Genomic DNA, 13,693 nt, shown 5'->3' with positions numbered 1-13,693 from the left:
TTTTGCAGGGTTCCGTAATAAGTGGCCGAGGACCGGTCTGACGATAAACCATGCCATGAAGTCAATTCACAATAAATACCCTATTCTGGAATACCCATGCTGCTAATTTACAGCCTGGTTCTGCCTCCGTTCTCTCCCGCTCTCTTTTACTCTATTAAACCAAAGCACAGAGTATGCTTGCACCAGTACCTGGTTATGCACTATTCCTCCAGGACCCGGTACGCGTTCTCTGAAATATTTAACGTTTTTGTCTTTGTTTCGTTGTGCTGTGCTCATGCACGACGGATCTCCCATGTAAAGTACCCAGGAAACTGGCTAAACGGGATCATCCGTGTAACAGATAAAATGAACTTAATTCACATACCAAAACAGTTTTCCATTTATTTAAAGTATAATGACAGTCGTGTATATATTTATATTAAGGTGCAATGACTTAAATTAGCAAAACTTTGGAAGGTTTTATGGCTTGGTGGGACATCCACTTGAAAATTACTGCATTTGATTTTTAGTTTCATTACAGAAATAGGAATTGGTAAAACTGGAAGAAACCATGCCACGACACGAGGCAGTATTAAACATTTGTCACTGATTGTTTATTCTTGTCGTGAGCTGTTTTATAATTGATATTTACTCATTAGTAGGGTTGGATTATCTCCTACATTACTAGTAACTTGATTAAATATTGAATTTTGTAATCTGTTAAAATAAAAAAAAATATACTCCCTAACAGAACATTAAATAACTGCTATGAATATACTGTTCTGCATTTATTTTCGGTACATTCGTGCGAAGTGTAACCAAAAATGAAATCGTGAAAAGTTGGGGGGTCATGCGACTTTTCATGGATTTTTTTCCCCCCAACATTTTTCCTGATAAACAATTACCATCCGATTAGCACGGTTAGCTACTTATGGTGTGAAAGAGGTTCAATATAAATACATAGCCTGCAGTGTGACTGGATGTCATTATGTAATTTATGTGGGGCTGTATACTCATATTTGTAATTCGAAAAATATGCCAAGTCAATTTTCACCCTGATTAACGGTTGTGTGGAGTAATTCCAGCAGTTTATTCGATGCGGAATATTTTATTCGAAAAGTGGTAAAGACGTTTGTTTGTGTTTGTTTGGGAGGAAAGGTAAACTGTAAATGGTAATTGATACCACAAATGCCTGCGAATTTAAGAAATACCATGCTTGAAAGAGCACAATGGCTACGTTTCAATTAAATGGTAAAATAAGTACTTTTTTTTACCCACCGTGCGATTACACATCACGTGAAAGGTTATCTTAATGAAAAGTGTTTCCAAAACAAAGGCGTGCAGAAAGAGCAAAGCCGGACTGACTTGCACTGACGTCACCAGCTTTTATAGAAAATTCTTGGCACGGTGGTAGGCGTAGAAAAATGGAATAGTAATGAACTCATTAATTAACTTCATTTCACTATATTAATTAAAGTCACGGTCCTGATGGTCCGTGGGAACCTTGTGCGAACACCGCTTCTTTCATCGAAAACTTATGAGAACTCTGCTCAGTGACTGGCAGACCATTTAAACGTGACTTTCAAACATCGTACACGTGAATGTACGTGATTTCACGTGCTTGCATTCGAAACGCAAGTGTGCCATGAGCATTTAATGATTTTCTCACAAAGTGTGGCGGTGCAACATTGTTAACAAGCAGCATCATTGTGCACATCGATGTACTTATTTATTTATTAAACTTGTAGCAAGCAATATGCTGTGAATACTAAATACGAACAATTAGCATCGTGCGCCAAAAGTTGACAGGCTACACGCTTATACAGTACATAAACGTAAAGTCTGCACGCGTAGAAACTGGACAGACACAGCAGTGGTTCAACACACAGCAGTACGGTAATGTAAGTTATGGAGGGATACAGAAGGGTTAAGGATATTTAACAGCTGTGCTAGCCTTGGGGTGCGTCACACCCGATTTGACAGGTTTTCATTTGGAATCTGAGCCATGGTGCGGGAAGATTGACATTTATTACAGAGCAAGTAAAAATTTTGGGCAGGTTGGCTTAAAACACAGATTCATAATACCCTTCGTGTATTGCCTGAAAGCATCTACCTACATACGGAGTGGCAGGAGAGAGGAAATACAATAGCATTTGTACAATCCGCTTTGAAAACAAGCCTATACAAGCATGTAAGACTTTATTCTTTTTTTATCATCATCGACTGACCTATCCCTGTGTGTGCGTGTGCCAAAAAAAACTGCAAAAAATATGTTCAGTGGGCAAGGAGTCACTCGAATCCCACCACTCACTCGTGCTCAAAAAAACTCCTCCAGTCCGGGAACATTCCCACGCCGAGACACCTCGAGACATCTCCCGCCGTCTCGTTCAATTCTGTTGCTCGCTCCCCCACCCCCTCCCCAACTCTGCCCGCCGTGCTGAAGAAGCGAGTTACCACTTCGTTCCATCTCTGTCACGACTCTGTCCTCTCAGGGCCGAGTACTCCAAATCAGGTGCCAGTGCCATTTCAGGATGGGTATTTTTCATGTCGTCATCAGAAACCGGGCTGACACCGTTCAATGCGTTCCATGTGCAGCACCTTTTTTTAATATATATACGGAGCAGGCCGCACATTTTTTCGCTGATCTCTCCCAGCTTGGTGCAGTGTCAAGGTCATCGGTTCCCTATTTCAGCCAAGTGCCTCCCTCTCCTGTATAATAGAAACACCAGGCACTCACCTGTGGGCAAAGTTTTGGTTTAAACTGCCGAACGGAATGCGGTGTGGTGGCGATGGAGCTATGAAAAATGATTAATGTACAGGTTACACAACGCCCACGCCCACATGAATAGAGGCGACGGTAAATATGTCTTGTGTAAATAAATGAAAGAGCGCAAAGAAGCGCAGAGAGATCCACGCTTTGAATTGCGTTGAAAGGCATAAAAAGAGCCACGTGAAATAGAGAACATATGCGGACTGACATAATTTAGGCTCTTAAAAAAAGTCTGTTTGCTTCGGCAGTACTTGTGACGAGAAGGAATGATGGATGATGGTCAGGAATAAACATCAGGGCGAGCACCTGACCGGGGAGATGGAGATGATATCAGCTTGTGTGCAGGTGCTATGTGGATTATTTAAGCCCCAGAGTTGTGAGAGATGGCAGTTGATTGAGGAGGCCTTCACCCAGTAGGGGATTGAACATGGCTGATGACGATGATGATGAAATGAATGACAGTAAATTTCAATCCATACAGTAGATGTTTGATACATCTGTGACAGTTGTTTGCGCGTGTTATTCTTTAGCATGCATATTCCTTTTTTTCTTAGGCACTGCAGTTTCTTCCCTAATGCAACATTTTTAGAAAATAGGTTGAGCTTCCAATTAACTCTCCTAAAAAAAGCAACAAATCAAATAACTTGTAAACAAATATTTACAGGATTAGACTACTGAGTGCCCAGCAGTGTGATGTAATCATTGTATTTGAGGATTCATGCTCCGGTATGCACGTCCAACAAGGGTCAGACCTTAGAAGGGCCCTTTTAGAAAAGTTTTGTTTTTCTGTGCAGCTGAATAACATGACCTTGTTCATCCCATTCGCCATTCAGGAGATGTCACGCACCACAATGCCACAGCAACTGCCCTCCTCTCCTGAACTATTGCACAAAGTAGTCGTGCCTGACATCTTTTAGGGATCACTGCCAGTTGCATGACCATGCTTTCGAATTCATAATTTGAGAATCGAGCTTGTTTACGTTCAGATATTGGGAAAACGTTAAACTTGCGTTTAAAATTGTTGCCTATTATTTAACGATTTATTGCAACAATGAAACAACAATTTACAGTCTGAAATGCAACGGCTAGATGGAGGGCTCCCCATGCTATGTCATTCATGGGGGTGCTGTTCGACCATACTTCACCAAGCTGGCTCGTGCAAATTAGTAAAATAGAGGGGTGGGCAAGGTGAGTTCGGATATCACTTGCCATTAATGCTAGCCGTGGCAGAGAATCGGTCACTTGGTTCATAGCGCAGTGCGCTAGCCGCTACCTCACCAAAGGGGGGAGGGGTGGTGGTTATTATCGTAAAGTACTTATATTTAGCAGTTATTTCGTAGCTTTCCCCACTCTGCCAATGATTTTCATTTTTAGATTGATGGTTATGACATTGGCGTGCAATGGTCTCTGCTTGTAAATAGTGATTCTATGGGGGGTCTTTAATGTCCTCTTTATAGCAGAAGATGTACTTGGGAAATTCCCCACAGAACTTCCCCAGCCGGTGGCAAAGAATCGAACCGATGACCTCATGCAAACCGGCTCACAGTGGTCAGCGTGTTGCAGGAGCTGCACGAATGTTCTACGCTAGGCTCTTCAGTCGGCACAGGCTGTGGAAATTGCTATTGAATTCCCATTCTCTGTCCAATGTGGTCAGCTCTGTTTTATCCATAATTGTGTGTAAATCGAGGTGGAACCTTTCAAAGGCATTGCAGATTTTTGTTTTCACCACAGCAGCATGGATGCAGAAGACCACATGCACAGTGTGGAGGTTATAATTCACCATTCATTGCTGCGATGCTCAGAGTCACGGTACAATGGCAGGGTGAAATTTAAAAGGTCAAAAACAATGCGAATTAACAATGCTTAGCTTTTCTGCCTTTTGCGATCAATTCGCTGTCCCCTGCATTCATGCATTACAAGTCCAAAGGAGCCATGCAGGAAGGGCCTTGGCACAACGATGAATCTGAAATGAACCACTGCGTAGATGTTAATTGAATTTGCATTCAATGTGCGGTGTTATTGTTCACAAAGCACTGTACCCGTGTCCAAATTTAATATCTCATGGACGTATTTATATACCTCTAGCTACTATGAGTCAACAGTTGTTGCGTTGTTTTTGCCCGAGCGTCGTTTGACTCGTCGCAGACAACCTACGGTCTTCACGTGCGCTCGTTTACAAGTCGCTCCCCAACACGGCGTTGTCCGTGCGATGGCAGCCGATAGCGAATGTCGGAGGCGAGTTGAGGACCCCCAAATTGGGCAAAGCTCCACCTGGCAGCGTAACGGATTTCATTAGCCCTTATCCTCCGCGAGAGGCCATCAGTGCTGATCTCTCTAATCGTGATAATGTCCCAGAGGAACGCCCGTGAACGGCGGCAACAGATTTAGCTCGCCCCGGGCGTGCCGGCACGCCTGTCGGCCGGCAGCTGCCGTGTCAGTTGGCACTGCGGCTGGACCGTTAGAATCGAAGCCGGAGGGCTGAAGCCACCACCCGCGCACCCATCAACGCTAACGATTCGTGTGCATGGTGTACGGGTTGACTCGGGGTGTGAGCGGGCGCCCGCAGTTTTTTTGCGTGCAAATTTTTGGTCAGGACCTAAACTTGTAATGGTCACTGAGAGGGGATGGATTGGGAGGTTTTATGGGAGTGTAAAGGATAGGGACCGGTGGGGGGGGCAGGTGTTGGGGTGGGGGGGTCGAGGGACGGGGGAGTGGCGGTCAGGGTCTCGGAAAGATTGCGTGACACTGGCAAACTGGAACTTTGGAAAGGATGGTGTGATATCTTGTTCAGAAAGAAAGCAGGAGCGAGGGAATGGGTGGGTGAGCAACAACAACAAAAAAAAGTAACAACAAATCTGGAGGCTGATTGGCCAGCCTCCACTGACAGCATTGTCGTGGTGGGGTTGGGATTGGCCACTGGCTGTCCGTGGGGAGACGGGGATTATGGTAGGCGTTAAATAAGGGTCTGCATTCTGCGGGGGGGGGGGGGGGGGGAGCGACCATACAACACAGGCACGGACAGGGAGAGAGAAGCTGCGGGCAGCTGGGCGCTGGGCGCCCCGTCTCTCTCTCTCTCTCTGCATTGACCGTGCGGATGTCAGCAAGACAACTCGCGTGATAGAATTTCATACTGTGGGTGTCTTTGGCCGAGGGCGGATTTCGGGGGCCGGGTGTGCGTGAAACGGGTGGGTGAAACGTGTGAGGGCTTGCGCTGCATCAGTTGAGAGCCCAGGGAAATTGATTAACAGATAAGCCTCTGTGCACGCGTGCGTGCGTGCGTGTGTGCGTGTGTGCATGTGTCCGTGGCTCACTTCTTTCCGCTGTGTCTACCGCGGCACTTGAAAGCAGCCAATGCATAAAGAGAAATGGTTGCAAAGGGAGCCGGGTCTAGTTAAAAGGTTAAGCTTCAGTGAAACGAGCACGGAGCAAACAGTTTTGGGGGTTTACCTTTGTCGCGCTGTACGTCCATAGCCTGTGGCTGTGGCAGGAATTCACTGTAGCCGTGAGTTGACTATTAAATGTTTTAACCGTTGTATCGTCTGCCTGAGCGCGCAGCGCAGCGCAGCCGCTGCGATGTGCAGCGTGCCGGATTGATAAGCAGCGGGGGAGGGTGGGGGGTGGGGGATAGCACATTAGCGCCGGGGCTGGAGAAGAGCAAGGTTTTAGGGACTCAAGAGTAGGCAGCAGAACGCTGTCATGCCATCATCAGTGAGCGAATCCGAGCGGCGTCTTTCAGGGGAGAAAACCCGTGTGAGCACTTCGATTGCGCCGACAGCGGCAGCGTGCGTCCGTCCGTCCGGCGGCGGCGGCGGCAGCGGCACATTCGCAGATTCGTAACAGCTGTGTGTTTTACGCAGTGCCCATGCATGCCCAGGGTATGCCCGCTTCGCCCAAGGGAAAGTGAGAGAGAGTCTCAGGAGCGGAGCTTTGCGCGCTTGCGGCTTTTAGCTGGTGGGGAGAAGCGAGTGGCGGGGTTGAGGTCGCTCGGGGGAGGGTAGCGCCGCTCCGGCGGTGGCTGCTAAGCTCCGTCGGGGTCCGTGGGGCGGCAGGCCGTGGCGGGCGGGGGGGGGATGCTCGTGGGCTCGCTCGCCTGCCTCTCATTGCCGGGAGCTGGCAGGAAGGGCTTTTCGCCGACGGCTTGAACCGGTGCCGAAAAATGAAGCGGTTTCTCCTCTGCAACTCCTCCAGGACCGTACGTAATGTCTGTTGCAAGCCTCGCACCATCAACCTCGCGTGACCCTTCATCGCCCATCTCTTTTCAGTTTAGCCAAACATGGCCCACATTCCTCGTTCTCTTGTTATTTTATCTGCTTCGCATACACTTGAAACAAAAATGTAGACTTTCGAACGTGCTGAATGTAAATGGTATCGCTTTCAACCTTCTGGTCTGAAAATGTTGGCGTTTGCACAAAGACAAGTTTAATTTTTATTGCGTTAAAATTATACATTTTCAGTTTTCCTACAGCATGCACCTGGCATCCCAATCTGACGTCTGCATTTTCCATGCGATAGGGATTATACAGTTTAGCCTACTGTATTAAGAGATTACGGAGCCGTACTGGATCGTTGCTCTGTGCATGCATGTGGTTTTGCGTGTGAATTTTCGAGCACTAAATTTCTGTTTTTTACAAGAAAAATATGTGAGACTGTAAGTGGAAAGACCTGGAGTAGCCCCCATATTTGCATTGTTATTTATTTATTTTAAAACAACTCTGTCATGCATAAGTGCTAAATCTGGTGAGCAATTGTGCTAAAAGTATTTGCGGAGAGTAAGCATTGTGCAAAATTAATTTGACAATTTTTCATTTTTACCCTAATGTTGTCCATCAGTGTCGTGTGGTGCAGAGAATCCTGCTATTTTCACACTTTTGCAACGATGAATCGGAATCTAATTGCGCTTGAGAACCTAATTGCAGCCACTTGTTCAATTATGGCAGTTCAAGGTCCCGTGTGAAGTGACCGAGACTTATTTCAAACGCTGACACCACCAAATAAACAGGTTCTTGCCTGTCCCCTGGGGCGTAACGAGTATAGCAGATTGCGAGGTCGTGCCCCTATCAGATTACGCTAAGTCCGCCATGGAATATATATTTTTCCCTCCCTCATCTGTTTGTTACATAGTCACAGCTGCATGCCTGCATACACCCGAGGATGCAGCAGCAGTAGAAGACAGTTAACCAATGCTGCCAGAATGAGCCAATGTGAAAAGGCCAAATGAAATCCTGAAAAAGGGCTGCGGTTAGCTGTCCATCCAGCTGAGGGCGCTGTGCAGGCGAGGGTGTGGGTTGGTCGGCAGTGAAGTTCAAAGGGTGTCTTGGCTGGGTCCAGATGGTGAATGAATATAAGCCTGAATATAAATAATCTCGCGGAAGTAAACAGACAACTGACCCAATAATTATTCTGTGCTTCAATGGAGGGTGGGGGGGGCGATGACGCAGTGGTTGGCGTACTGCGCTCTGAACCCAGCGGCCTGAGTTCGAGTCCCAGTCCTTGCTAACATTGGTGGCGAGTGATATCTGAACCGGTCAACCCACAAGCCCCCACTGACCAGTGTGGCGTAGAATGTTCAATCACCCACCAAGACACAACATGGGGAGGTCTTAACCCAGCAGAATTGTTCTTCCCTGGTCACTCGTGCTAATGAGACTGTCAGAGTGGCTGCCTTCCAGCAGGAATACATAAGTTGAAACCCCATTCAGGGGTCAGCCGAGCCAATCATCCTAACAGGGTTGTGGCAATTGGTGGGAATTCACCAAAGGGTTTGCTCTTCAGAGACCAATAGTAATACGCAGTCTCCACCAATCACTCTCATTTGGGAACAGAGATGAACAGTACCCAGTGCCGTGTAACATTCGACTTGTTTTGTCTTTGACTGATCGAATTAGAAAGTTGTGATGGATTAAGGAGGTTGTTGGATCGCCAACCCCCCAGATTGAAAGGAGATGACGACATTATTGTTCCTACATCTCCACTCCATACAATCAGAAAATAGTTTCACACGTAGGCTTTCGCGACCGATATCATCCTTGAGAGGTTTGTTGGCGTCCTCTGGTCTAACACCGTTTTGAGACTAGGCTCAAAAGAAAGCTGTCTCTTGTGTGGACCGATTAGTTTCAAAGACAATACATTTATTATCAGTGTTTTTTGTTTGCATTCTGACCACAAGTATTGTGGTTAATGCAGACATGATTCCTTGTAAAAGGTTTCAGTTTGGTGTTTTAACATCTTAACACCTGTTTTGTTACCAGAAAAAAGGGGAAAACCTATTATCATATTTTGGTACTGGCAAAGGAGGTCCCATGATGTAGCTTCATCAGGCGACAAGCCAGAATTGTGGAGAAGTCTTACTGTTTCGTTCCTTATATAGAAAATAGCACGGAACGTCCCATTGAGCGGCATTATGAAACACACCCCATTTGTAGCAACACAGCATTAGGGCATTCATCCTGGCACACAGCAATTCCCACAGAGGTAGTTATCCTGCCGTTGCGTTTTAGCCCGATACCACCATCGTGCATCCCCCCTCAATGCGCTGATCGCAGTATGCCTTGTGAATTCTTTATTTGTACTGCATCGTTCCTCATGAAGATCGCGTGCACGTACTCTAGTATCCATTGAGTGTGGCTCAGCCTTCTTTGTGTGTGTGTTTGCTACAGCATTGCTTTTGGAAGCCCAAGTACGACGCGGAAGGGGTCGGTTTTCAGAGCGATTATTACAGACTGGAAATCTGTCTACCTGCAGTCAAAGTTTTATTTCTCTAATAATCGTATACACTTTTAAGAAGCTTAACATCATAACAGAAGCTGAGCTGAAGTACCCTTCATCAGACTAAGCTCTTTGATGATTGCGCCCTGTCGGTTTTCTTTGGATTTCTGCCTCGAGTTTACAATAAAATGTATTCTCAGGAAAACTAAACATTGGAAGCAAATGTCACTGCCATGGAAAGCAATGCAATGCTTCACGATTTGTGCTTATGGTTGTAATACTGTTGGCATGAAACTACAGCGGTGGCATTCGTTAAATTGACTCTGGCGCAGGCTTAAAAATGTGCGCCAAGTTTTAGATTGTGTATTGTTTTTTTCTCTCTCGGGCTCACCGCCTCTTGATTTTTTTGAAGAGAACGCCATGTTCATAAATAATGGTTGCTCACAGCCTAAGACTTGAGCATGGGCTGAACCTGCATAACACTTCGGTCAAGTCCATCCATCAGCATCCCATCCTATTGGAGCGCCACGGTTCGGAATCTGGCACTCCCAAGCTCGGTGACACTAAATTAACCAACCGAGTGGTTTCCTGTTGTGTGTGTGTGTGTGTTTTCTACATTTGGCAGAAGTGCAACATAACATTTATAAACGTCAAAAAATAAAACAACGGATATATAAAATGACCTAGCATGCATCTTGATGTTTTGTCGTGGAGTGTCATAAACATTAATCTTTTGCAAACTCAGGTTATGTGTTCACGCTGCGTCACAGCTGATGTGCGTTGATGACTTATGAGGAGCTGCTGTGTGGTGCTGCAGTTGATAAATTGTGAGTGCTTCTCTGCAGTAGAAACCTCAAATGCCAATGACATGCTCTCTATTGCAAAGGAATACTTGGGTATCGTCTGGGGATTTGGATTTTGAAATTGGCAAAACAGTTGCTAAATCTTACAAGGGATAGCACATGGGTTTTTGATAGTCCAATTTTCAGAAGAGAGTAATTACTCATTTCTTTGTTAATTAAATCAAATTGAATCCAGGTAAATATGTGCATATTAAATGTCTATATAAACTCCATGCAAACGGGCTATCTTTATTTCCTTGTAGTTTGTGTCAACTATTTATATATATCTTGATTTTAAGCTTTCGTGACTGCAGGATGATGATGATTGCTTGCGTTGCAATCGAAACGTCGTGATCTATTTATTTTTCTACCTACGTGACTTTACCGAAAGAACCAAAGAGTATTTATATATAGCTGCCTTGTGCAGCGTCTTGAGTTAAAGATAAAGGCGCAGCTCTACGATTTTATTTGCTCACTTTCTGGCGGAAGGCCCTTCACTAGACGACGCTTTAGATTATATTTTTGGCCTATTCCACGTTGGCTGGAAGTCTTGGAATATCACGGCCAAGTTTCCTGCTGATTAACAAACTGGTTTGCCCATTTATACTTGGGGGGACTTTAAGAAACTTGGCCGTGATATTATCTGCCGCACTGAGTATTTAGCAACGGTGAACCTCTGGATTGCAAGTGGGTGTCAGTCAGAGTGATGCAGTGGAAAAACTTGTTCCTCACATCAAGATTGTCCTGGGTTCGACTCTTCACTCTGATGCCTTTCTGTGTCGAGTTTGAATGTTCTCCCCGTGTTCTGCATGGGTTTCCTTTAGGTTCTGCATTTTCCTCCCAAAGCTAAAAAAAATCATCTAATGTGCTGGCCAAACATCCCAATGCTAATAAAAATACCTGCAAATTACTCAATTAGGATCACACAAAGCAACATTCCCCCCCCCCCCCTACTGCCAAAACTTGGCAAGACCCTTCCAAAATTAGTTGAAGCTCTATGAGTCTTTCCTGGGTAATCAAGAGTAATATTAAAAATATATATAATTTATAAGTACAGTCTGCTAATAATTATAATATGGCAGAATCCCAACTTCTTGAGATGCGCCTGTATTTCGTCGCTTTATATTTTCGAAATATTATTCGTGACAAGTCTGCTGACAACCAGGCCCTGCCATCCTCCCATCTGACTGATTTATACAATGCTCACATTAGCCAGGATTCCGAACGCTGCGTGACCGTACGTGGGTTTTTCCCCAGGCCGTGGAAGGCGGTGACACGTGTGTAACGAATCGTCACAGTTGTGTTCCTATGCCCCGTGCTCACTCGTCATGCCTCGTGTCCTCTCTAGGAATGGAACAAGTACGACGATCGCCTTTTGCATGCCGTGGACAGCCGGGACGCCGAGCGTGTGTCCACCACTCTGCAGAAGAAGGGTGTCTCTTCCACAAAGCTCGACGCGGAGGGACAGTCGGCGTGAGTGAGCTCAGTTCCATCTCCTGGTGGTGGTCCCCTCCCAATGGCAGGGCAATCTCCCATGGCGCCCTTAATATGGCAGGGCGCCGACTTTTCTGGAGCACTAACGTTACCCTTTGGAGGGTTCAGCGGCGAATGAGGTCGCCAAAGTGTTTTCAGGTTGTACTGCGGCATGATGGCGCAGTAGTAGCACAAGAAGAGCCTCGGTTCAATTCCTGACTTGGGTGCCTTTCTATGTTTAGTTTGTATGTTCTGTCTCCTCTTATGCATGGGTTTTCTCCGGGTTCGCCAGTTTCCTGCCATATATAAAGAGACAAACACACAATGTCAGTGGTACTGATGAAACATACCAATGCAGAACATTTTCCTTCCCATTGCTTTTTGTCCTCCTGCGAAACAACTTGGCAGGACCCTCCTGAAAAATAGCATTGAAACTCATTGCGGCTTTTCCTGGGTAAAGAACCATAATAATAACCTCGTGGTTATTTGGAATCATGTCTGACGTTTTTCTCCAGATATGAGTTCCTAAAAAAAAGTTCCCAGCATGTTTGGACATGACACTGAATCGTCGCACTTGATACTGAACAATACGCCGTACACATCCCAAAAAACACGAGATAGAGCCAGCTGTGTAGCAGAACCGCGAAAACCTATACGTGGCGCTATACAACAGGGAACTTTCAAATCCAGGAAGGAATCCACGTTTATCAGAAGGAAATTTTACACTTTAAAGAGTACTATGGGGTTAGGAAAGCTAATCAAATACTGTATAACTGGCCGGGGGAAAACATTTGCGCTGAAAGCCTTACAACTGAATAAGTTTCTAGGGCGTTGTAGCCCACTGTCTGCGCATTTCCGAGAAAGAACGGCAGACGCACTGTACGTGTGCACCAGTTCAGATGGGATCAGGTGTTGACTGTTGATGGTGTTGATATTTGTGGTTTTTCTGGAATTTTGGGTTGCATGAAAAAATTTGGGGGGGGGGGCTCTCGCCTGAAAAATATAACCCTTCGTGAGAAAGGCCGTTTGAGTGGACTCACACTTCGCAATAAAAACGGAATAGGTTTTTTTTCTCTCCCCTCGTTGCTTATTTGGCCATGGTGTATCATTTTTTCTTTTCGCATAATGGTTGCACAACCTCTTGTGTTTTGTATCGAGGCTTTTAAACGTTTTTTTAATAATAATCAGTGGGCATTTCATGAACTGTTTCCAGACCAGAGTACAAAGGCAAATGCTTCTGCTATCCTCTGACCTGTTTTCTCTACATAAATCATCCGAACGATTGTGCTTTGCATGCTGCTGTTTTTCGAAGCATGTAAATATCCCCCCTGCCAGATTACTCATAGTGATTCTATTCATTGTCACGACGTGGGGGTTAAAATTAAATTCAGTAAACGGTTCCTTTTTGTCGAATATTTACCGCCTACTTTGTAGTGTTTCACATTTTCCATGTCTCCTTTGTACAGTCTTGTCGGCTCCATTATCCTAATTGGATGGCGTTTGCATACGAGTCGTAAATAACCCGCTCTCACGTCGCACGAGAACCAAGCCATACGCTGCGAGCGAGAGAATCGATTTTCAGCCGATAGGTCGACAAACAGTTGTTTGTTATCATCCAAGCGACATCCTCTGTGACCCAGCATTCTGCTGTTTACGATGCCGCTTCGTTTTGCCCCCCCCCCCCTAATAGAAGGGGCCAGACTTAGGACCAGCCCGGAGCTAAATACAGGGTAGAGAAGGCAGACGTTGTCTATCTTTAAAAGCCTGACATTTTTTGTTGTTTAAATATAGCAGAAGCGGGAGGAGGTAGAGCATTTATCAGAAGCCCCCTGTAATTATCATCGTGAATATTTCATGAATGTACCTGTGGGCAAATAAACACGTATCAACTGTTAGTCATGGCACTTTTTACTCTTGATGTAAC

The 13,693-nt window shown here is 45.5% G+C and overlaps 1 protein-coding gene across 4 annotated transcripts in view; it reads left to right on the top strand.

Annotated features, from left to right (window-relative positions):
• Window positions 1-13,693, top strand: part of UACA (uveal autoantigen with coiled-coil domains and ankyrin repeats) — a 73,994-nt gene that overhangs the window by 39,017 nt on the left and 21,284 nt on the right. For 2 of the 4 annotated variants that reach the window (XM_032949295.2, XM_032949273.2), the window contains exons 1-2: window positions 5,735-6,941; window positions 11,645-11,769. In XM_032949295.2, the coding sequence (XP_032805186.2) occupies window positions 6,906-6,941; window positions 11,645-11,769 (161 nt within the window). In that variant the 5' untranslated portion in view covers window positions 5,735-6,905. Of the gene's footprint in view, window positions 1-5,734; window positions 6,942-11,644; window positions 11,770-13,693 lie in introns of those variants that run through there. The other 2 variants (XM_032949280.2, XM_032949285.2) reach the window with 1 other exon arrangement.

The sequence above is a fragment of the Petromyzon marinus genome, chromosome 1 (assembly GCF_048934315.1).
Source record: "Petromyzon marinus isolate PM22_M1 ecotype Great Lakes invasive population chromosome 1, UKy_Petmar_22M1.pri1.0, whole genome shotgun sequence".
Lineage (NCBI taxonomy): Eukaryota > Metazoa > Chordata > Hyperoartia > Petromyzontiformes > Petromyzontidae > Petromyzon > Petromyzon marinus.
The sequence above is the reverse complement of the archived record's forward strand: the minus strand, read 5'-3'. Positions and strand labels throughout refer to the sequence as shown.